General features: G+C 38.9%; 1 protein-coding gene across 7 annotated transcripts in view; it reads left to right on the plus strand.

Annotated features, from left to right (window-relative positions):
- The window catches only part of LOC123745325 (GTPase-activating protein CdGAPr), a 427,987-nt gene that overhangs the window by 396,630 nt on the left and 7,330 nt on the right, over window positions 1-24,027 (plus strand). For all 7 annotated transcript variants that reach the window (XM_069300776.1, XM_045725778.2, XM_069300774.1 and 4 more), the window contains 8 exons: window positions 8,361-8,483; window positions 8,905-9,062; window positions 11,598-11,813; window positions 12,111-12,338; window positions 13,050-13,197; window positions 18,922-19,156; window positions 21,355-21,539; window positions 22,692-22,811. In XM_069300776.1, the coding sequence (XP_069156877.1) occupies window positions 8,361-8,483; window positions 8,905-9,062; window positions 11,598-11,813; window positions 12,111-12,338; window positions 13,050-13,197; window positions 18,922-19,156; window positions 21,355-21,539; window positions 22,692-22,811 (1,413 nt within the window). The remainder of the gene's footprint in view (window positions 1-8,360; window positions 8,484-8,904; window positions 9,063-11,597; window positions 11,814-12,110; window positions 12,339-13,049; window positions 13,198-18,921; window positions 19,157-21,354; window positions 21,540-22,691; window positions 22,812-24,027) is intronic.

Here is a 24,027-nt window from a genome sequence, read left to right on the forward strand (position 1 = left end):
GGTGGGGTGAAGGTTGGAGCGTGCAAATGAGCGTGCGGGCTAGTCAACTGAGCAGGCTTTGAGCATACCATATATGTGTACTTGAGTAGTATCTAGTTCTCCCTCCCTACCCACCAGCCAAACACCTTGACCCTTCCTCATTACCTACCAGCCACTCATAACTTTGCCATGAGGCCTCACAAAGACAGGTGTGAGACAAACACTGTTGAGGTGGTAGCTGTTCTCGCGGCTCACAGTACACAGTCCACCGTAGACTGTGAAATAGTAGTCATTTAGACATGTATCTAAACTCAGGCTGCATAAAATTACAAGCCATCTTATTGCAAAGGATGAAATATCTGGAAACCCTTGACCTTCCTCAAGTCAATTGTGATTCACAATCAACTTGAGAATGGTCCAGGACGGACCGAAACGTCGTCGTCCCTTCACTTTCTAGTGTGTGGTTTGGTCAACATATTGCAACCACGTTATTGTGACTCCTCGTCTGCATATGTACCTTAATGTAATGATCGTTGTGGGCTCATAACCCTTTTCTGCCCTCTGTAATCCTTTTTTTTGCGCTACCGCTCACATGAGTATATGGTGTCCAATAAACTAGCCGCCTCCGGTGGCAACACTTGCTCCTCTCTCCACCTCTCTCTTTCTCCCTCCCTTCTTTTTCTTTCTCTCTTCCCCTCTCCCTCCACCTCTCCCCCTCCCCACCACTCTCCCCATCTCTTCTCTTTCTCCTCACTCGTCTCCTCATCCGCCTCTCCTTTCTCGGAACAGAATGATCTTTGATCTGTGTGTCAGAGAATTCAAATGGTAATATAAGACGAATTCTTCTTCGTTTGCTTTCGAGAACATGTTCGGAATGCGAGCAATGTACAGTTCGTCTATTGAATGATAGACTGTTCTTGGAAATGGTGCAGCCAAAGTAAAATTGTTATTTTAGTCTTCTGGGTTTCCACGAAATGGGGCCCAGTAGGAAACCTTGATAACGTTGGTCGTGAACAGTAAGGTCACAGACGTCTCTTCAGTGTTTAAAAATACTAGAATAACAGATCCTACCAGGATGAGAGCTGGCTTGATCGGCTAGCGCGATTGACTTCATTTTCCGGGAATCTGAGAAAGGATTGGGGTAGGCAGTCCAAGAAAGCAAGTGTATGATAAAGGTTGGATTACGGGCTATTCATGCCCGTGCCACCTTTTGGGTGGCTTATTCTTTATCAATCAATCAAGGGTTGGAGTGTGTGCCCGCGCTTCAAAGTAGAATTTTGCAGCCGCTGCTGTCCAGCAAGTATGAGATGCACCCAAATTCTACAAGTACTTTTGTGGTTTCCTTACTCGAGAGGTTTACTATTTGATCTTCAAGACCGATTCAAAATATAATTTTACTCAGAATATTCACTTTGTTGACCATGTGGTGAAGAGCATCTGTGGCTTCTGAGAGGCATGTGTAACGTGGTTTCTCCTACCCTGGGTAGGAGAAACCTAGTAACGATGGTGCAAGTTGGTGACTGAGAACCTCGTGTGGTTGACTTTATTTCCACGATTGATTGATTGGTGAAAATTGAGCCACCCAAGAGGTGACACGGGTATGAATAGCCCGTAAATTTCCACGATTGTGTGGTTGACAGTTTATATGACGAGGGCGTGGATCACTAAATTCCTTGGATGTAAGCAGTGGCTGGGTGAACTATGGCATTTCAGATGGCAGCGGTTTGTTGCCTCTGAAATCTTCACTACTGTAGCCGTCTGCGTGGCCTAGAGGTAGAACTTGTGCCTCACGCACGTAGGGTCGAGGGTTTGAGTCTTCCCCAGGGGGTATGTGGGCCTGCGGGCCGCTCCAAGCCTAGTAACTAGTTGACCAAACTCTCACAAGTCAAGCCTGGCCTCAGGCCGGGCTTGGGGGAGGAAGAGAACTCCCAGAACCACATCAAGCAGGGCCCCAAGTGAATAAAATGCATTTACTATAACTTGTAAAGCCGGTGGTATGCATCTAAGCATGGATTAAAATGTAGGTCGGCACACTAGTTCTGATTGTGACGTGTAATTATGGCCAGCCATCCTGCTGGATCGTATGGGCCAATAGGCCTTCTGCAGTTACCTTCATTCTTCTGTTCCTATGGTGCTGTTGTGGACCCTAAACCCTGTACCAACCCCCCTCGTATGGTGTAGGGTTGCAGCGCACGCGTGTGTGTACCCAAGTTTCTTAATAAAATAAACCCAATCGCTGCCTCCAGTGGTCTGTGCTCGGATTACGGCCAGTGTCTGTTGTTCTCGGGTGACCCTCCTCCATGTTGGGGTCGGGGACAAGATCTGTAAACATTGCTTACCTCGGGTACCCAGGGGGGAGGGGGGTGGGGTCGAGGTCTGGTACTCTTGGGGGGGGATGGGGTCGGACACCCGGGGTTGCACATTTATAATTGATTACAACAAATTAAAAACAATTAATTTACACACAATCATAGCAGCACAACATATAATCATTGTAATTATGTACTGTGTGATAAAAACGGCGAGGACAATTGTAGCATGAAACACAATACATTACATAAACAATGCGTTAAAAATACAGTTCAGTAATTGTTAAAAATTTTACCAATAGCGGTGCACTATGAAAGACAGGACAGAACACACAACGATTTAAAAGTTGTCTTATCTTTTTTGCAACGCTGATTCTGAAGCTTTGTTTTATGCACACAAATTGAGACGATATTGCTTACATGTGACATGTATATTGGCAGAAAAACTACATGCAAAGAAATAAGAAAGATACGCGTGTTGGTGTGGACACGGGGCTGAGAAGGGCAGGCAGTGCCAGGAGTGGTACACCTTAAATATTATACTTCTGCTTACAGCCGTCAGTGTACCACACACGTACAATACTTCATAACTACACAAACTGACATATTATTAACTACGGGCTCACCATAGCCCGTGCTACTTGGAACCTCGTTCCAGGTAGCGAATCTTTAACAACAACAAATGACATATTAACTCTTTAAGTAACTTTCTTTCGATCAGGTTTCAAGACGTCCAAATCCACTCCAGATGACCTTTATTCTGCTTCTCAGGTCTCTGATAGTATCAGAAAAATTAAGCGGTGGGCTCTGTGGGGACATAAGTGGCACAGATACTTTGTGAAACAGTTTAGTGGAGTCTGGGCCTAGTAGATGTAGTTAAAGATCTGCGACAGTCGGCTATAATGCCTGAACTCTTCCAACAGTGGACCAACATAGACAAATAATGATAAAGGGCTAAGCACAGCTCTTTCTTATGACCCCATGTTTATAAGAGGACAGATTCCAAGAATGACAGAACACTCGCCATTTTCTTATCCATGTCACTTTATATCTCAGAATAGCTATAATAAGGCGGGTAATTACGCATTAGTTCCGTCTCCTGTTTTCTTGTCTCATCTAAGGGTGAGGAGGATGACTTTTCTTAACTAGGATATTTCCAGGGCGTGTTGTCTCCTACCCATTCTAATGCCAAGGCTGGTGAAAGTGTCAGGGGCAGTGAGAAGACCAGGTGTAGATATACCCAAGTGTACTCACCTGACTGCACTCGCCTGTACTTGCGGGAATTGAGTTTTATTCTATAACACAACTGTCATTACCAGCAGGAGAGTGACTGTACGCGTGTCCAACCTGAATGTGCCTTACGCCGAGCTATAGTTCCTGGGGCCAGATTCAGGCCCCTCCTCTTTGGTATCTTTTTCTACTTTTGAAATTAATGATTGCATTATCGTCTGCCATCTCTTTAGAGTCTATTCCATTTCCTCGATAACCTTAACGCTAATAAACTTCTTGCTTCCATCCCTGTGATTCATCTGTACCGCGTGTTTCCATTCATGTCCCCTTGTTCTGCCACGATTCTTTATTAATCAATTGTTTATTAACCGTACCTCTTCCTCTGATAAATCATAACGTCTTGTTTGCGTTAGCTGTATTGTACGTATCCTCAGGTGTGGTAATGTCCAGCTCCTTCAGTTTCTCGTCATAGGCTAGTCCTCTTCGTTCGGGTACGAGCCTCTTTCCACACCTCTGTACTTTTCTAGTCTGACTGCATACTTCTTTAGCTACAGCTCCACGCTGTAGGTCTATAGGCCTATGACGTATCTAGTGTTCTAAACGCCTCCCCCCCCTAGATTCCTAATAACAACTTTGCCAGTAAGTCATCTTGCTTTCCCCCTAGTTTGCATTACGTTGCATTTGGCACTTAAAATTCGGGTCACTTCTCCGACCATTCCTGAAGATGAGTTGGGAAGAGGGCAAGACAGGTGGCCATGTTAAGCGTTAGCTAGATTAATAACACACACACACACACACACACACACACACACACACACACACACACACACACACACACACACACACACACACACACACACACACACACACACACACACACACACACACACACACACACACACACACACACACACACACACACACACACACACACACACACACACACACACACACACACACACACACACACACACACACACACACACACACACACACACACACACACACACACACACACACACACACACACACACACACACACACACACACACACACACACACACACACACACACACACACACACACACACACACACACACACACACACACACACACACACACACACACACACACACACACACACACACACACACACACACACACACACACACACACACACACACACACACACACACACACACACACACACACACACACACACACACACTCACACTCACACTCACACTCACACTCACACTCACACTCACACTCACACACACACACACACACACACACACACACACACACACACACACACACACACACTCTCTCTCTCTCTCTCTCTCTCTCTCTCTCTCTCTCTCTCTCTCTCTCTCTCTCTCTCTCTGCAAGGAGGCTGAAGATAGATTTATTCCAACAATAAAGGAAAAAAGCAGGAGGGAATATAATAACCCATGGTTTAATAGACAGTGTCAGGAAGCAAAGGTGAGAAGCAGGAGGGAGTGGAGGAAGTACAGAAGACAAAGGACAGAGGACAACAGGATTAGATGTAACAGAGCTAGGAATGATTACATTAACATAAGACGAGTGTCGGAAAGAAATTATGAGAACGATATTGCAGTCAAAGCGAAAAAGCAACCAAAATTACTACATAGCCATATAAGAAGGAAGATGTCGGTAAATGACCAAGTGACAAGACTGAGGAAAACAGAAGGGGCATATACAGAAAGCGACAAGGAAATCTGCGAGGTACTGAATGCAAAATTCCATGGAGTGTTCACAACCGAGCCTGAGCAGCTCCCATTGTTAGAAGAGATTACCCAAGATGAAAGACTATCGGATATAGAGGTGACAGCAGAGGATGTAATGAAACAGTTGACAACACTGGATGCAAATAAAGCTGTTGGACCAGACAAAGTATCACCGTGGATACTCAAAGAGGCAGCGCAGGCTCTCAGCGTGCCTCTGGCAATGATCTTTAATGAGTCACTTATGTCGGGAGAATTGCCCAGTTGCTGGAAGGAGGCAAATGTCGTACCGATTTTCAAAAAGGGTGATAGGGAGGAGGCACTTAACTACAGACCCGTATCACTGACAAGCATCCCCTGCAAAATACTTGAAAGAATAATTAGGCTAAGACTTGTTGAGCACCTGGAGAGCATTGGGTTTGTAAACAAGCACCAACATGGGTTCTGGACAGGGAAATCATGCCTAACAAACCTTTTAGAATTCTATGATAAAGTAACAAGGATAAGGCAGGACAGAGAAGGCTGGGCAGACTGCATATTTCTTGACTGCCAAAAGGCCTTTGATACGGTACCGCACATGAGACTGCTATACAAACTTGAGAGGCAGGCAGGAGTAAGCGGAAAGGCCCTAGTATGGGTGAAGAACTACCTAACAGGAAGGAGCCAGAGGGTAATGGTAAGGGGCGAAAAGTCGGACTGGCGAACAGTAACAAGTGGAGTACCTCAAGGATCGGTGCTGGGACCAATCCTCTTTCTAATTTACGTAAATGATATGTTTACAGGAGTGGAATCATACATGTCAATGTTTGCAGATGACGCAAAATTAATGAGAAGAGTTGTGACAGACGAGGATTGTAGGATCCTCCAAGAGGACTTAAACAGGCTGCAGAGATGGTCAGGGAAATGGCTACTGGAGTTTAACACCAGTAAATGTAAAGTTATGGAAATGGGATCAGGTGACAGGAGACCAAAGGGACAGTACACAATGAAGGGGAACAGCCTACCTGTAACGATTCGAGAAAGAGACCTGGGAGTGGATGTGACACCTAATCTAACTCCTGAGGCACATATAAATAGGATAACGACAGCAGCGTACTCTACACTGGCGAAAATTAGAACTTCATTCAGAAACCTAAATGAGGAAGCTTTTAGGGCGCTTTACACTGCCTACGTGAGACCTGTCTTAGAGTATGCCGCGCCATCATGGAGCCCCCACCTGAAGAAACACATAAAGAAACTGGAGAAGGTTCAGAGGTTTGCGACGAGGCTTGTCCCAGAGCTACGAGGGATGGGATATGAAGAGCGGCTGAAGGAACTGAACCTTACGACACTAGAGAAAAGAAGGGAGAGAGGAGATATGATAGGGACATATAAAATACTCAGGGGAATTGACAAAGTGGAAATAGATGAAATGTTCACACGTAATAATAACAGAACGAGGGGACATGGGTGGAAACTGGAAACTCAGATGAGTCACAGAGATGTTAGGAAGTTTTCTTTTAGCGTGAGAGTAGTAGAAAAATGGAATGCACTTGGGGAACAGGTTGTGGAAGCAAATACTATTCATACTTTTAAAACTAGGTATGATAGGGAAATGGGACAGGAGTCATTGCTGTAAACAACCGATAGCTAGAAAGGCGGGATCCAAGAGTCAATGCTCGATCCTGCAAGCACATATAGGTGAGTACATATAGGTGAGTACACACACACACACACACACACACACACACACACACACACACACACACACACACACACACACACACACACACACACACACACACACACACGCGCGCGCGCGAGTAGTACTGATTAAAACGCAAGTCTCTTAGAAAGTAAACGGGGCAGAACAAATTGAAATGATCGGACAGGTGGGCAAGATAAGAGGGCAAGGTAGTTGAATTATGCGTACAGGTGGATCGTAGGAGTGGGAGGAGCCCAGGACAGGTGGGCATTTTGGGCGTCGTCAAGATAGTTTACTCCCACACTCACACTACGAGGTACTGGTGGCAATGGTTCTGCTGCTGGTGGCAATGGTCTGCTGGTGGCAATGGTTCTGCTGGTGGCAATGGTTCTGCTGGTGGCAATGGTTCTGCTGGTGGCAGTGGTGATAATGCTGATGGTCGTGCTGATGATGGTGCGACTGGTGCTGGCTGTGATAATGCAGTTTATTTTTTATTTTTACAATTATTCCGTATTCAAAAGCACAGCAGAATATAACGCTGTAGGTGGTGCTGCTGCTGTTGGCGGTGGTGAGCCGAGCAACTGTGAACTAACTATACAGTATTAAGAGTAATATAGGTGCTCCAAATTCTCAGTAGTTTTTTTCCAGACAATTAAAAGTTCCTGTTAATTCCACATAACATATCCCTAAGAATGCCACATTCCAAGAGAGCCTCCAATAAGCTTATGTGCACTAATTACAATTAATACTTTTTCCAAAGATTTCCATGAATTAGTCAGGACAGTCAAATAACCAGCAAGAGGGTGGTCAACATGTCAAGTCAGGTGTTCATTGAAGTGCAAACTTAACATTAATAACGGTAGTAGTTCCAAGAGAGACAACAAGCGAGAAGGGTTACTTAATCAATTCAGTTTCAACAATAAGAGGATCGACTAGGAAAAAATATATATGGATCTTGCAAACGTTCAATGGGAAAGTCTTGTGCGACAAAACTCCCATACAGGGAATAGCTCAACTGACAGCTGAAGCATACAAGATCTGATTGAAGCATGTGCCTGTGAGGAGGGTCAGAAATTATATAATTAATTTGTGAATTGAATAGTACTGTACTATACTGTTCAGCCATACTGGCTTAGTTCGGTAGTAGCTTTCCTTTGGTGTTGTTTATGGCCATCCATCTTAAGGGCTTCATATTTGGATATTGGTGAGGGGGGAAACAGGCACATTTTGCGCACAGTGTACTGTATAATGGTAGCAGTAGTCTCTTAATTACTATTATACAGTAGTACAAGTTCTTAATTGTACTACATAAAGCAGCAGTAGTAATACTGAACATTAGTATAGATTAATTAATAGCAAAAACATTTAACAATGAAGAGTATTAATTTTTTTTTCTTTTTTTTTTTTTAGGTTGGCGACATGATCAGTGTAATCGACATGCCTCCCCCCGAGGAGTCCATATGGTGGCGGGGCAAGAGAGGCTTCCAGGTGGGCTTCTTCCCCTGCGAGTGTGTCCAGGTCATCGGCGATAAGGTCAGCTGCTACTTCCCTCACTTCAGTTGTCTGCTTCTCAGTTCCACCCATCCCCTGCAGTTTTAATAGCTTTATGACCTACTATGCTTTTCTTAATTGACCTCCTCCTCCTCAGAGATATTTCTCAAAATGTTGATAAAGTCTTGCTTATAATGGTGCAGTAATGGCTTTGTCTGCATTATGGACTTGTATAAAAAAAAGTTATGGCATTATTGAATTCCCATTTATCTGGAATTTACAGTTATTTAATCATACTGCATGTGTTGTGTAGTACACTAAATACTATTCCACTATTTTCTGTGAAAGCTGCATACTCACTATAGTAAAAGTATGAATTTATGTGCTTTGCTTAAAACAACATATTTAGGAATATTCTAACTACATTTTTGGTTGTGTATGTATTTGTTTATTTCTTTGTCAGGTGCCACAAACAATCCAACCTCAGACTCTGACACTGCCACCTGCCCGGACCCAACCCCCCATTGCTGCTTCACACCAGCACCACACAATACATGCAGGCACACAAGCTCCCACCAAGCCAGTCTTAAGGAAGCATGGCAAACTTATAGCCTTCTTCAGGTAAGGAATACAATTAGTTAATTTTTATACCCAATTTACATTGCTAAAGTTCCTTGCTTAGTTTACCAAGTAGGAAATTTGGGAGTTTGTGGCTCATTTTTACCTAATTTGAGTTGTATACATAACAATATACCATATAATCATATATGGTATATGTCAAATAACCAGATATCATTGGTTATCAAATATCAAATATCACCACCTTACAATTTAATTATACCAATGTGTGTACAGTACTGTTATTCAACATGACAGTATTTTACATTATCATGAGCAAATGTCCCCTAGTCAGTGCTATGAGTTACCTGGTATTAATTTTGATTACATTGTTTGTTGCTTTGTGAACATGAGAAACTGTATTTTGAGTTAAAGGCAGAATTTGTTAAAATGAAAAGGAGAAAGCGAGTAGGAATTAGACTGCCACCAGCATGAAAGGCTTATAAACAAGAAAAAAACCATGGGATAGGTGCAGGAGTTGAATGAAACCTATTTAGCGCAGTACAGGATGAAATTGTCAAGATTAAAGTAGGATGAAGGAGGACCATGGCAGGATGAAAAACTGCCAGTACAGGTAAAAAAAAAAGTAACTTAGTGACACTCACTCACTCACTCACTCAGGTGATGGATGTGGACCAGATATTCTGTAACAAAGATAACAATGTGGTTGTTGGTGTGCTTATCCGAGACTGGGCTGGGGAAATATAGTCAATTGGATACATATAAACCCGAGTGGTAATAGGAACCAACCTGTTATTTGCTTAAATATAGGGGCATTGACATTTGAAAACATACAACTGAGGCATTGCTTGCCAATTTTAGTATAACAATGGCTAGAATTAAGACCAGGGAAGAAACTAAAATCATAGGTGGTATTTTGCCTACAAAAAGAATTGACGTGGAATAGATTTCTAGAGCCGTTGGTATCGACTGCTATCTCTCAAACACTGCAATGCAAATGCAACATAATATATTGAGTATCTTATGAATTGGTGCTTTATAGTTTCCATTAAATTACTTTTGTTTCTTTATTTAAAAGAACTTTTGTCTTATTTTTCTCAAAGTTGAAATAGGCATGCAAAATCTGGAATGTTTTCATTTATCAGCTTAAAACTTTCAAGACTTCTGTGCGATAGTGCAAGTAAAATCTGTTGTAATACAGTAGTGCCATAACATGTATTTTTGTTAAACCTTCATAATGTTATTTATTTATTTAAAACATTCCTTCCTCATTCATTGGTTGTCAGCTTGACCACCACCAACACTGTTGGCTCGGTTGTGAGTGGCCAAGCCCCACACCGCTACTACCACTTCTGCCTCAATCTTGTGGTTGTTCTGTGGCATAAAGACCAGCTTATTAGCAGTGAGGAAACTTAGGCTGGGCACCACACCAACACTCTCCTTCCTCAATTATTACCATAACATGCATAATTTCTATTGGGTTTAATATTTACAATATATTTGAAAGTTTGAAAGAATGTGTTATTTTAGTGACAAATGCAAAGATGCATTTACTCCAAGTTTGCCTATTGTGGGTAGTACTGGTACACACACACACACTGTAAGCTTGCACTGCCTTCACATCTCTTGAATGCTTATCACATGACCATGTACTGTAATGTTAGCTAGAGCAATGTTCTAGAGATCAGTGTTCTTGTAACTTTATCACAAATTTGAGGCAATTAATTATGTAGCTAGCACCCTACAAATATAAGCTGGTTACCTTATAAAACACTGTTTCAGTTCCTAAGCCCATTACGTGACTAAACTTTATGTAAACTATACTAAATTACCGTAGTCAAACTGTGAAAACTATACTGTTGATGAGTATGTTAAACTCTGTAATTAGCTCATCACTTCTGTAACTTGCTGAACTAAATTAATACAGTATTGCTGTTCAGTTCCTGAGCCCAGTATGTGTCTTTATAAATTTTTCTGCTACAACCTGCGAGATGAGTATGGGGTGCATAATAAATGAGGTAAATTATGAACCCCTTAGGGTACATGAGCAGGTTGGGTGTGCATGAGAGGGTCTCTCATGCATACTCATTCTGCTAGGCCTCCCAACATGGAGAGAACCACTGACATTCATAATTCGCATTAATATTGTGGCAGAAATCCATCATAATTGGCTTCCTGTGATAACACTGAGTGTGTCCCTTTTGCTGAAAAACATGTGAACAAAATAAGTAATGTGTGAATATAATGTTCCCTGTATTCTGTGAAAGGAAAAAAGGTTTTAATAATGCTGGCATTTTGAATATCTTTTACCTTTTCCTACACTGCTCTCATATAAACACTGGGCTGATTCATCTTCATCTTATGAAATAGAGAAATTGGGCAATAATGATGCAAAATGACTTTCTACAGCTAGATAAAATAAGACTTGCTTTGGTTTTATTCAATAGCTAATTTAATTTTGTATACTCATCTTGATTTTTAGATGTTTATTGTACAGTACAGTATTAATGCAGGTAGTTTATTTATATAATGTACTTTAATGAAATACTGTATATTAAATTTTCACCAACCTTTCAGGAGCTTCATTCTTTCTCGACCTTCACGGCGGAAATTGAAGCAATCTGGTATATTGCGTGAGAGGGTGTTCGGCTGTGACTTGGGAGAGCATCTTTTAAATTCTGGCCATGAAATTCCGATGGTATTACGCTGCTGTTCTGAGTTTCTGGAGAGCCATGGTGTTGTCGATGGTATTTACCGTCTCTCCGGTATCACTTCTAATATCCAGAAATTAAGGTGACCTTTAGTTTGCTATTAATGGTTTGAGTTAATACTTTGTTACTATATTGCATTTTATTAACTGTATCCAATGTAAACTTTTCTGCTTCAACCTACAAGATGAGTATGGGGTGCATAATAAATGAGGTAAACTATGAACCCCTTAGGGTACATGAGCAGGTTGGGTGTGCATAAGAGGGTCTCATGCACACTGTATCCAGTAAATCCAGTAAAATACTGTATGGCATTTTACTGGATTTTAAACAAACTAATAAAACTTCCACTGTGATTAATCATTAATTCTGTATTTTTCAGAAATGCTTTTGATGAAGACAGAATACCTGACTTATATGGGGACGACAGCATCGTGCAAGATATTCATTGCGTTTCATCAGTACTAAAAATGTATTTCCGAGAGTTGCCTAATCCTCTCTTAACATATCAGCTGTACGAAAAGTTTGTGGCAGCTGTGATGCAGGATGAGGATATTCGACTCTTGTACTTAAGAGACGTTGTTCAGCAATTGCCTCCCCCACACTATAGGTTGGTAATTGTATTTTATAGCCTAACATATGACTTTTTTTTTTTTTTTTTTTACTAACAAAGTAAACATAAGGGTTGCCTTATTTGAAGCATCTTCTAGTATCAAATTCTTTAAAGGAACAGTTACTGAAGAATTGCACATAATGGTTTGGCTATCACTGTAGCAGCACAGTACTAGTAGTTGTACAGATCACCTTGGCTAGACTATGCAGTAGGAAAATAGGAAAAAAGCAAGAAAATATGGAATTATGATAGTTTCTCTACTGTGTTTCATCTAACTCTAGTTTTCCTTGGAGCTGTAGTATTTTGCAGATCATACTATATATCCAACACTTGCAAAGAGGCCTTTTATTTATAATGTGTGTGTGTATATGTATGCATGTATATATATATATAAATATATAAATATATATATATATATATATAATATATATATATATATAATATATATATATATATATATATATATAATATATGATGACACACACACACACACACACAAATTATATTACTGTACATTATACTGTAGTTTATTATTAAAAATCACAACGATTTCACACTGTTTAGCAATGCAAATTTAAATTCAAAGTTCTAATCATGATGTATATAGATAATAGATTAGTTATACCTGAATATGTCTTGACAAATTAGAGATACTGTATCTAGTAATTGGAAAACGGTTCAATTATTCAATGCACATATTTTTTTCAGAACGCTTGAATATCTTGTGCAGCACCTAGCAAGAGTTGCTTCACATAGTGCAGAAACGGGTATGACAGCCAAAAATATTGCCATTGTGTGGGCACCCAACCTTTTGCGATCCAAAGACTTGGATATGGGCGGTGTGGCAGCACTTCAGGTGGGTACTTTTGATGATTGTTTTTAATAAAGATTTAGCATCATATTTAAATCTTGGAATTAGAATTGCGGCCTTGTTGAATAGTGCATGGAGGTAGTAAAACTTTAGAATTGGAGTTTGCAGCCCTGTTGAATAGTGCCGGGAAGTTTTGACACTTCAGAATAAGAATTGACAACTTGAATACTGTAGTGTAGGATAGTATGGAAATTTTTAGAATTTACATTTTCAGCTGTTTTGAAAACATGCAAAATGGTGAGGTGTTTAAAAATTTAGAGCTTGGGATTGAAAACTGTTGAAAAGTGTAGGATGGAATCAATATCCGTGTTGATTAGTGCAGGATGGTATCAAATCTTGATATTAGTGCAGGATGGTATCAAGTCAGCATGACAGATTTGCAGTCATGCTGACTAATGCAGGATGGTGGTTGTGTATTAAGTATTTGTCATATTACTTTAAACTATTTAGCTGTGCTTTGTAAATTATTTGGTTATTTGTAAGGGTAACATGTGCCTTAAATGTTAACTTTCCTCAGACGCACTGTATTATCCTTCCATGAGACGAAGTTTGTTACAAGCAATGTATAAACCATTACAGAAGGTAATGGAATTTTTTGTTCTTTTTGTGTTGGTTAAAAATTTGTATTGTGACATGCTATGGATAGCATTATAACCCTTTGTCATTTTAATGTTCCTGTGTGTCTATAAATGTCATTTGATGTACAGTATTTGAAGCATTCAACTCTTAAGAAATTTTCCCCTGGCTTATAATTTCCTTAAGATAATACAAAGATTTTCTCTTATTTTCAAGTGTCAGTTATGTTGCCTAAGCTCCATCCATTCCTTTCTTTTAGAAGTCAATGTGTGGTACCCCCCTTACATTTCCCATATACTGTATTCTTCTAGGATTCATTAATAATTAAATTGTCTAGGCTTTGTCCAGGCAAGCATGTCACACCTTTTTTTTGTCTGGCAGCTGTTTGATGTTTAATAGCTGAACCTGGTAGTGTTCTCAGTGGAGAAGTATGTCATTGATATGGTAACTGGTACTAATGCAGTCAGTGAGTCACAATAACATGGCTGAAGATATGATGACCAAACCACACACCAGAAAATGAAGAAACGATGACGTTTCGGTCCGTCTTGGACCATTATGAAGTTGTCGTGTTAATTGTCCAGGATGGACCGAAACAACGTCGTTTCTTCGTCTTCTGGTGTGTGGTTTGGTCAACTAGTACTAATGATTTGGTTTGCTCTTATATTATTCAGTGTCACCAGCAAGGGTATATTTATGGGATAGTCCTTTCTGCTGCTTTGTTTCCAGACTGTATATTGAGGTGCTTCTTTAGACTATTATGAAATGTCAAACAGTGTAATCACAATAGAGAACAACCTATTATGATTGTACAGTGTTGTCCTGTGGTGGCAACACTACCAGATTGCAACAGTGAATTAATAGATCTTCACTAGACTTACTGCATAAATAATGCTTAAAGAAAATATTTTGGTAGAATCAATGATCAGCAATTATATAACTCTATGCTACTATTTATATATCAAGAATGAGTACAGAGTGTCTCATTAAATTGACAGCTAATTTTAGATTATGTTCATGTATGTACTAAATTATTTTTTCAGTTTACATTCATCCAATAATTTCTAGTGTCTGTTGTTTTCAGTAGAAAACTGGACTACTGAAATTCCTTTCACTACACATTTGTTTAAGCTTTTGTTTTTTATTTGTTGATCACTGCATTATTCAGATATATTAGATACGATACCTTGTAGTGATTTCGGGGCTTAGCATCCCCGTGGCCTGGTCCTCGACCAGGCCTCCTCGTTGCTGGACTGGTCAACCAGGCTGTTGGACGTGGCTGCTCGCAGCCTGATGTATGAATCACAGCCTGGTTGATCAGGTATCCTTTTGGAGGTGTTTATCAAGTTCTCTTTTGAACACTCCTCGAGGGGGCGAGGAACATTGTGTACTGTTTTAATGAGAAATTATAAATACTGGGTAGTTAATTTGGTACTGTAATAATAATGTAGGTAGCAGTAAGTATTTACAAATTGTAAGACATTTAGTGAACTCGTAATGTGTTGTGTATGTTCATACAGTAGCAATACAGTAGTACCTGGGTAGTAGTAATACTAATACTTGGTATCACTAAAAATAATTGTTAGATAGGTATTCATAAATGATGATAGTCAACTCAAAGTATAATTGTTGACCTATCTGGTATCTGGTCCTCGACCAGGCCTCCTGGTCGAGGACCAGATACCTGAGAGTTAAATTTGTAGGTTCTGAACAGCTTTGGAGAAAGCACATATTGCTTCATCCCTCATGATGAAGCATGATTCATTTAACGAACGGGAGTTAAGATTCATTTAACTCCCAGATACCTGGAAGTTAAATTTGTAGGTTCTGAACAGCTTTGGAGGAAGCACATTTTGCTTCATATAATATATAATATATATATATATACAGTATAATATAATATAATAATAAACTTCTTTATGTCAATTTAAATCAATAAATGTGTAATTTGTTTAGAGAGGCTCTTGAGCTTTGCATATCAACAATACTGTACTTGAACACTAAAGCTGACACACATTCAATGTACATGCCCTAGGATTATATACAATAAACTATTTAGGGTTATACAGAGCCATGGTGGCAGTATCATAAAACATGTTACATTTTACAATATTAATGTGGAAGTATGTATTGCCTGTGATTAGTAAATTTCAAATGCCTTCCATTGGTTGCTTCAGCACTGGTACATGTACTGTATGCCTTGGGATCATATGATGTGTTGTGTTTTGAGGCCTAGTACACCGGCAACCAAGGGGGCATCCTAGTAGTGCCCTTGATTGCCGGTTTGGCAGCTCCTTTTATCAGTGTACCGAGATTAATATCTGTAACTCATGGCTATACAGAGCAAAATTATTTATAGTTTAAAGAATGAGTAAAGTAGCACATTAACACATTGCTGCAAGACATGGTGTTGTGAATAAAGGTCGTTTGTGAAAGCTGGAAATACAAAATTGATCAAAGCTTCAAGAGTGGGTGAAGGTATTGAATTTTATATATATCTGCTCTTACCTTTATTCTTACCTGTGTGAGTTTGCTGGGAATAAGCTTGCTTTTGGCCCCTGCCTTTGAGCTATTGATTGTGCAACATGGTACTATAACTCTTGTGCATTGTGCTCTATCATACTGTGAATGTTTTTGTGAGTGTATAATTACCTAAGTTTAGTTACAGGATGAGAGCTATGCTCGTGGTGTCCTGTCAGTGTGTGCTGCACTAGGTGTGCTTGCAGGCACAAGCTCGGCTCCTGGCCCCACCTTCCCAATGTTCTTATTTTAATGCAATGACTTGGTTCACCACATTTTTGTTTTCATATTTAAATTTAAAATTATATATTACGTTAGCTTCAATGACGTCTTTATGTAATCTATTCTATTTATTGGTGGCGTTAACACTGCAGTCTGTTCTGAACTCTCTGCGATTTATTTGTATATCTAGTTTCCATCTATGCAGTCATTCTGCTATTCTCAGCTTTGAACAGTAGGTCCTTGTCTGAGCTATCAATTCTCTGAATCTTACATGCTGTTATTATATCCTAACTATTCTACGTCACTTTTGGTGTAGCACAATCCAGTTCCCTTCAGTTTTTCTCATAATTTAAGCTCTTCAACTTAGGAATGAGAGTTGCTACATATCTTGAGAGCTTTTCTAGTTTTGATTTGTCCATTTTCAGGTGAGAGTTCTATGCCACAGCTGTATTAAAGATTGTCTTGCATAGTTGTGTATAGGGCCCAGGAGGCTACACAGACATTAGGCAGTTTAGCATGTGCTGCTGTAGTTATTCTGCTTGTGGTGTTCTGATGAGAATCTGTCACCCTCTTCATTCTGCACTGCAGTACAGGTCTCACTCCTGTTCCTATCCACTTAATTTACATTTTGTTTGGTTAAACTCTAGCAGCCATATTTGAGGTCACTTTTGGAGTGTCCAGATCCCTTTGCAGGATATTGTAGTCACCCTCTATGCTGACATTTCTCACTAGTTTTGCATCATCTACAAACACTGATACCCAGTGTTTGCAGATTCCTGGTTTCCCAGTAGTTTCCTCTGATAGGTCATTGATATATGCAATACTGCATTAATATCAGGATGGGCCCTATCAAAAACTCTTGTACTCCATGTGTAACCTCTTTCCTCTGATATTTCTGCTCTCACTGTAACCTTGTTCTTCTTTCCTCAGATCCCCTCACACTCTTGAGGACTTCAACTGATGCACTAGCCTGCTTCTCTAGTTTGAATAGGAGTCTATTATGTGAGACTGAATCAGATGCTTTCTGACGGTCAAGGAATATGTAGTTTTCCCATCTCTCTCTTTCATGTTTAATTGCTGTTATAAAACTCTGATAAGCTTGACAATCACGATTTTTCCTTCTTAAATCTGTGCTGGTGCTTGAAAGGGAAATTTAATTGTTCTAAATATTCTACTAGCCTGCTTTGGATCACTCTCTGTAACTGACAGGGAATGCTCATTGGTGTTATAGTTCGCTGTTTGTTCCTGACGCTGTAGATTTAAATTTAAATGGCTTCCACTATCACTTTTTAGTGAAATCCTCTTTTTGTATTTACCACTTTCCATAAGTACAGTACAAGTGTTTCTGTATTTCTCTCTGACTTGTGTGTTTCCACCTTTCACTGATGTCCTTTTGTGCTCTTTTGTACACTTGGTTCCAGTACAGTACTCTGTGAAAGTGTTTGTGTGTATAAATCGGCACAGATTAAGTGTAAATGGCCAAGGTCTTTACATGTTCACCTTATTAGAAAAATTAAATAATAACTAAGTCAAAAGTAATGTAGGAATGATAAATTGTGTGTGAGAAAGGAATGTATTACTGTACTAGGAAAATTACATTAGTCGTTCCATTATCTCTGGAATAAATCTGCATCTTTCTTATCATTGATTAGAAAATCTTACAGCAATTGCTCTGTCTTGCTTGCCCATCAAAATTTCCTTTGGGGGTTCTTATGATGGTGTCATTTTTCCAATTAGTTTTTTATAATAAATGGAATTTGTTCGTTTTTACATTAAAAACGAAAATTAAATTGAAAACAATTCATATCTAAAATTCATTACTTTAAAAGAAATAAAAATAATTTAAAATATTTGCTTATATTTAAACTTGGAAGTTGTTAACATATTTTATGGTCTTACAGTTGTTTAATACTGACATAAATCTTTGATTGAATTGACATGCAAATCATTGTATAGGCAGCCAAAAAGGTCAGTTGGGTATTTGGTGTTTCCTTGATAGAAGATAGCTTGTCTTTTTATTGTTTTCATAGCCCATATAATTCCAAGGCTACCTTTCACTGATGACGCACATGGTCTTTTTTTTTTTTTAAGCACCTACATATGTGAACAATAGAAATGTATGGAATTTTTACAATAGGCAATATGATCATGCTTTTACAGTTTCTTGCTTTGCATGTTGATATACAGTGTCATTATTATGTAGTACATTACTGCATAAGGTTTTTATCTTTTCTTTAAGGCATGTGTTTTGTCTATACATTATTTTTTTTATACAGTTTTATATAGTCTTGCATAGAATTAAATGTTGTGTCAATGAATTTAATATTGTTTTGGCTTGATGAATAATAATTACTTACAAAATAAATGACCTGTGTTCTGGTGGTGGTGTAGGATGTGGGCACCCAAGCAGTAGTGACGGAGTATCTGGTGCGGTATGTGGACCTCATTTTCAACGACAAAATCCCCACCTTCTCGCATTCCACTAACGGAGTGGATGGAACACCAAAGAAATCGCGTCCAAAGTCTCTTGCTATATCTACCCCCACAAAGTTAATATCGATAGAAGAGGCAAGGTCCAGGGCACTCACTACAGCAATTAAGCCGGACCAAAAATACATTGAAGTGGGTAAGTATGGACATGCATACACCTGTGATTTCTTTCATGAATATATGTTCATTAAACTTTTGGTTATCGGAGATATTGATCAACCGAGAATTAACTAACAAAGCCAGTTGTTTCATTAAGTTTAAACAATGATTCCTGCCATTACAATAATCCTCTGTTTAACTCTCAATAAATGATCTATGCCAGATCCCTTTTTTTCAAGATTTAATAATATGAACTTTAAAATATCTTAAGATTTATGGCAAGTTTAATACAAATCTTGTTTTACTGCAAAGTAAATATTAAATGTATATACTGTACTATATTATTAAATGTCTTTTATATTGAAAGGATCTACCAAGTGTTGATATTTAATAATTTAATGTAATGTAAATCATTAATTGGGATGCTGCTGTGGATGACTGGTGGACTGTTGATCTGTGATGCCACATGGTGTGAATATAACGGATGGATGAGTTATATTTTTCTTTTGCAATATATGTATATTCTTGTTTCACTGTATTCACCTTAGTTTCTGACTTTGACTCTCCCTCTCTTCCTTTTTCCACCTTTCTCCCCCAACATTCCTCCTCCTCACACCTCTACACCTATCTCCCTCCCGCCCCCCTCTCTCTCCCTCTCACCCCACCTCTGCGACCCTCCCTTTCCTACTGGAACTCAGGACCAGAATGAAATATATACTTTATTTTAACAAAAGCATAATAATTATTGTATACAAAATGCAAAATTTTGTATAATTATGGCTGATCTTCCTTTACAATAGACCTTTATGTGGTCCAAACCTAATGTGGTCTTGGACCACATTAGAATTAGTCTAATACAAACAGAGCTTGTATTAGACCACATTTTTGTTTAACAAAAACCGATTTGCTCAAGCAGAGTTGTAATGAACTATATTGTACTATAATGTTGGGAGAGGAAAATTCACAAAGCAACAATAGATAGGGCTCCAGAGGTAGATCACGCTCTACATTGGCACAGTTGGGTAAACACGTAATGCAAACATACACATGGCTTTTTTAAAAATGTAAACAAGGACTCCTTTAGGGCATTATAGACAAAAGATTGAGAACATCCATATGTTTGCAACAAGACTGGTTCTTGAAATAAGAAAATTATTTCTTATTTATGAGGTTATAAATTATGAAGGCACATCAAAGGAGCTTTGCCTAATAACCTTAGAGAGAAGGACCAGTAGAGACATGAGCATAAAATACTAGGGAATAGACATGGTGGATGGGAATAGCATTTTCATTTTTTTTTTTTTTTTGAGATATATACAAGAGTTGTTACATTCTTGTACAGCCACTAGTACGCATAGCGTTTCGGGCAGGTCCCTGGAATACGATCCCCTGCCGCGAAGAATCGTTTTTTCATCCAAGTACACATTTTACTGTTGCGTTAAACAGAGGCTACAGTTAAGGATTTGCGCCCAGTAACTCCTCCCCGGCCAGGATACGAACCCATGACATAGCGCTCGCGGAACGCCAGGCGAGTGTCTTACCACTACACCACGGAGACTGTTACCACTACACCACGGAGACTGTGAATGAAAATAAGAGGACGAATGGAAGATATAAACGGAAACAAGACATAAACACAAACTTGTACACAGTGTGGGTTATTATGAGTGGAATGTGCTGCAAGAAGTTGGGAAAGCCATGTCCATCCACAGCTTCAAAAGCAAATAAAACAGAACTTGAACATTAAGAAATTTAAAGTGGCACCAAGTTTCAGGGCAAATATTATGTGAATAATGCAATGACAAAGTGACTTGTGCATGTGAGGCAAAGTAACAAAATATGGCACTCACTCTGTATGGCAGAAAGCTCTGTATGTGTGAACAGTGCATTTGTGAATACTATGTTAGGGACTGTTATTTTATAATTATGATAAGTTTATTAATGAAGTAATTAAAAATGACAGGACACCATGGATATATCCCTACTCCTGTGTGTATCACTAGAGTAGGTTTACTGTTGGGCATTCAGCGTAGGGATAGACAAGTGTTTTAAGTATTAACACTTACGAAGTCTCTTATGATTCACTTTTTATTAATATTTCTTAAATTTTCCTTTGAAATTGACAAAAAGAAGTTTAGATACTAATACATTTGTAATATTATTAAGATATCATCTGTTACTGTACCTGTATTTTTTATGTTTTGTGTGTTCATCTCTCTAATTTGCCACCCACAGGTGGAGGACCACAAAATCTACCCCCAAAATACCACACAGTAATTGAACTGCCTAGTCGAAAAGGTGGAAGTCTCAAGCAGAAGAAGTCTCCTTCAGGGTGGAAGAGTATATTCAGTAAGGGGCGTAGCGTACACAAACACCCAAGAAAAGCTTCTACACCAAGTGATATTCACCTAAATATCTCGGTAAGCTGCATTTTGTGCACCTACCACATACTTTATATGTCCCTCTCCACAGATGGACATCTTGTGGATGTGGTGTTGTTTTTAAATATGTAATGATATTTAAAACTAATATTGGGTCTAAAGAATGGAAGTAAGAGTGTTGGTCTCTATTGGAATGGTAGCAATTATTCCAATACACCAGCTTATGATGGTGTATAGTCTTATATTTGCTGGCATCTATAAGATGCCAGCAAATACAAATATCAAAGTTTGCATTATATAATTTTTATACCATTTCTCTTGACTAAATAATAATGAATTATGAGGGAAAACAAAATGTTTGTCAACCTGGGAGAAGTTACATGATTACAAGTGTTGGTGTGGAGGGATGCCTACATTTCCCTCTTCAATTAACTGCATATTTAGTTTACTGGAAGCAGGGTAAAATGCATTAATTATGGATAAATGAGCTTGCACAATAATCTCAATGTTTCATTTCTGCATAAATAGACTTTACAGTACTATAATAGTTAATTTTTTTAATGAATGGGTTAGCTATGGGCTGAAGTTCTCTACTTCTTCATTAAGCTGGCAACACAAAAGCTTAGAGATGCCATTTCCAACGTTATTAATTTCAAGTTACTTTTGAATTGTCAACCTTACACAATACATCTTCACTGTGCTACTAATAAAAGCCTGGATCAACAAATTCCCATTTGAGCTGGCATATTGAAGGGATGGCCATTAATTTTCATGATTAATATGGACATATTGGAGGTGATACATACTGCATGTGTTGCAGACAATAATATTACTGGTTCACACACTCTTCATCCCACTCATTCCCTTGCTTGGCATGTATGCACGTCCTGGTGGTCAGCATTGAAAACACTAGGCCTCTCACCTTTCCAAAACACTAAATGTGTCTTTGGTATCAAACTTTTACATGAAAGTTTTGTAAATAATCCCTCAAAAGCTCCTCTCTGATTAAAGGTATTCAAATTTAATGCACAGTAGTTGTCTATACAGTACAATACTGTACTGTATATTCTTTATTGATTGGACTCTTTTTCCCTGTTGCTTGACCACCTTATGGCACTGGATGAGCTGAATATTGTATTCAGTCCTTTTCCTTCCCTTTCCCTTCCTATTAACCTTGTGTTGCCACTACAGGACTCGGTGGCGACCGAGACAGACAATGCCCCTTCTTCTTCCAAGCGACTCCGACCTGTCAAGTCAGTTGAATCCCTTATCTCAACCTCTGCCTCCCTGCACTCAAACAGAAACTCACAGGTTGGTATATTTTGTTTATCCTGATTACAGTGTTGTCTGTTGACTGATGAATTATTTGTATGTGTTTATGCCTTTTTATTTTTATTTAAAAGGTAGTGAACAACTTTATTTGTGGGGAAGTTAGCAATTTGGCATCAAATAATATATGATTGGTGTGTGTATTTGCAGAGTACAGTAGATGTGATAACAGTACATGATTAGTGTTTGCATATACAATTTGTAGTTTGCCGCTCGTTATGCTCATTATTTAGAGCAAGTGTTATAATATAAATATTTTGTTTTAATTTTACATAGTGTAAGAATGTGGCAACCCCACCACCCACCACAGTGAAGTGCAATTAACTTCTCATCCCCTGTGTATTAGGGGATAGGGGGATTGGCTGGGAACCCATCTTCCCAGTATTCTTCCCACAAAAGGTATAAATAGCCTTGAATTTAGGGCCAGTACCTGACCAGGCCCAAAAAAAGCAAAGACAGGTCTGTGGAAGGAATGACTCTGAACAAAATTTAAAAGTGGCAAATGTTTTTTTAAAGAAGGTCAAGAAAGTTTGATGTGCTAGGTTTATGGGAGACAAAGATGAAAGAAAATAAGTAAAAGTGGAATGGAGTAAATATTACAAGTGTACAGATGAAAGAAAATGAGGAAATTAAGTAAGAAATAAGTTGGCTTGTTAATGAATAAAGATGTTTAAGTTTGAAAGAATAAAGGTGGTGATTGTTATTGTATATACATACTGTGATGTCAAGTAACGGTATACAAAATTATTTGGGATAGCCTAGAGAAGAAGAGCGGTATGACAGTCAGGTGTTATAGAATAGCTGATAAATGATCTAAAAGGTAAATTGGGAATAGTTCCTGATAGCTTAATGGTTAGTAATTTTTCTATGAATAAGTGACTGTAGATGTACAGGTATCTTGAAATTTATGCAGTGAGAGGGAGCCAAGTGCTAACAGTATGTAAAAATAAAGCATTTTGGATTAATTATGTGTGGCAATTTCAGTAGGTATGGAATAGTGGTAATATGCTAGAGGAGCAGTGATTGTACTACTATAAAGATAAAGGAGAACTTATCAAGTGTGCAAATTGTAGAGGCATTAGTTTACCAAGTGAAGTGGGCATATGATTCCAGTCAGAAGGGTACAGGAAAATACAGAATGTGATGAATGATAAATAAGGTGGGTTGTATGGTGGAAGAAGGTCTGCAAATCAAATAC

This window comes from Procambarus clarkii, chromosome 44 (genome assembly GCF_040958095.1).
Source record: "Procambarus clarkii isolate CNS0578487 chromosome 44, FALCON_Pclarkii_2.0, whole genome shotgun sequence".
NCBI classification, from domain to species: domain Eukaryota; kingdom Metazoa; phylum Arthropoda; class Malacostraca; order Decapoda; family Cambaridae; genus Procambarus; species Procambarus clarkii.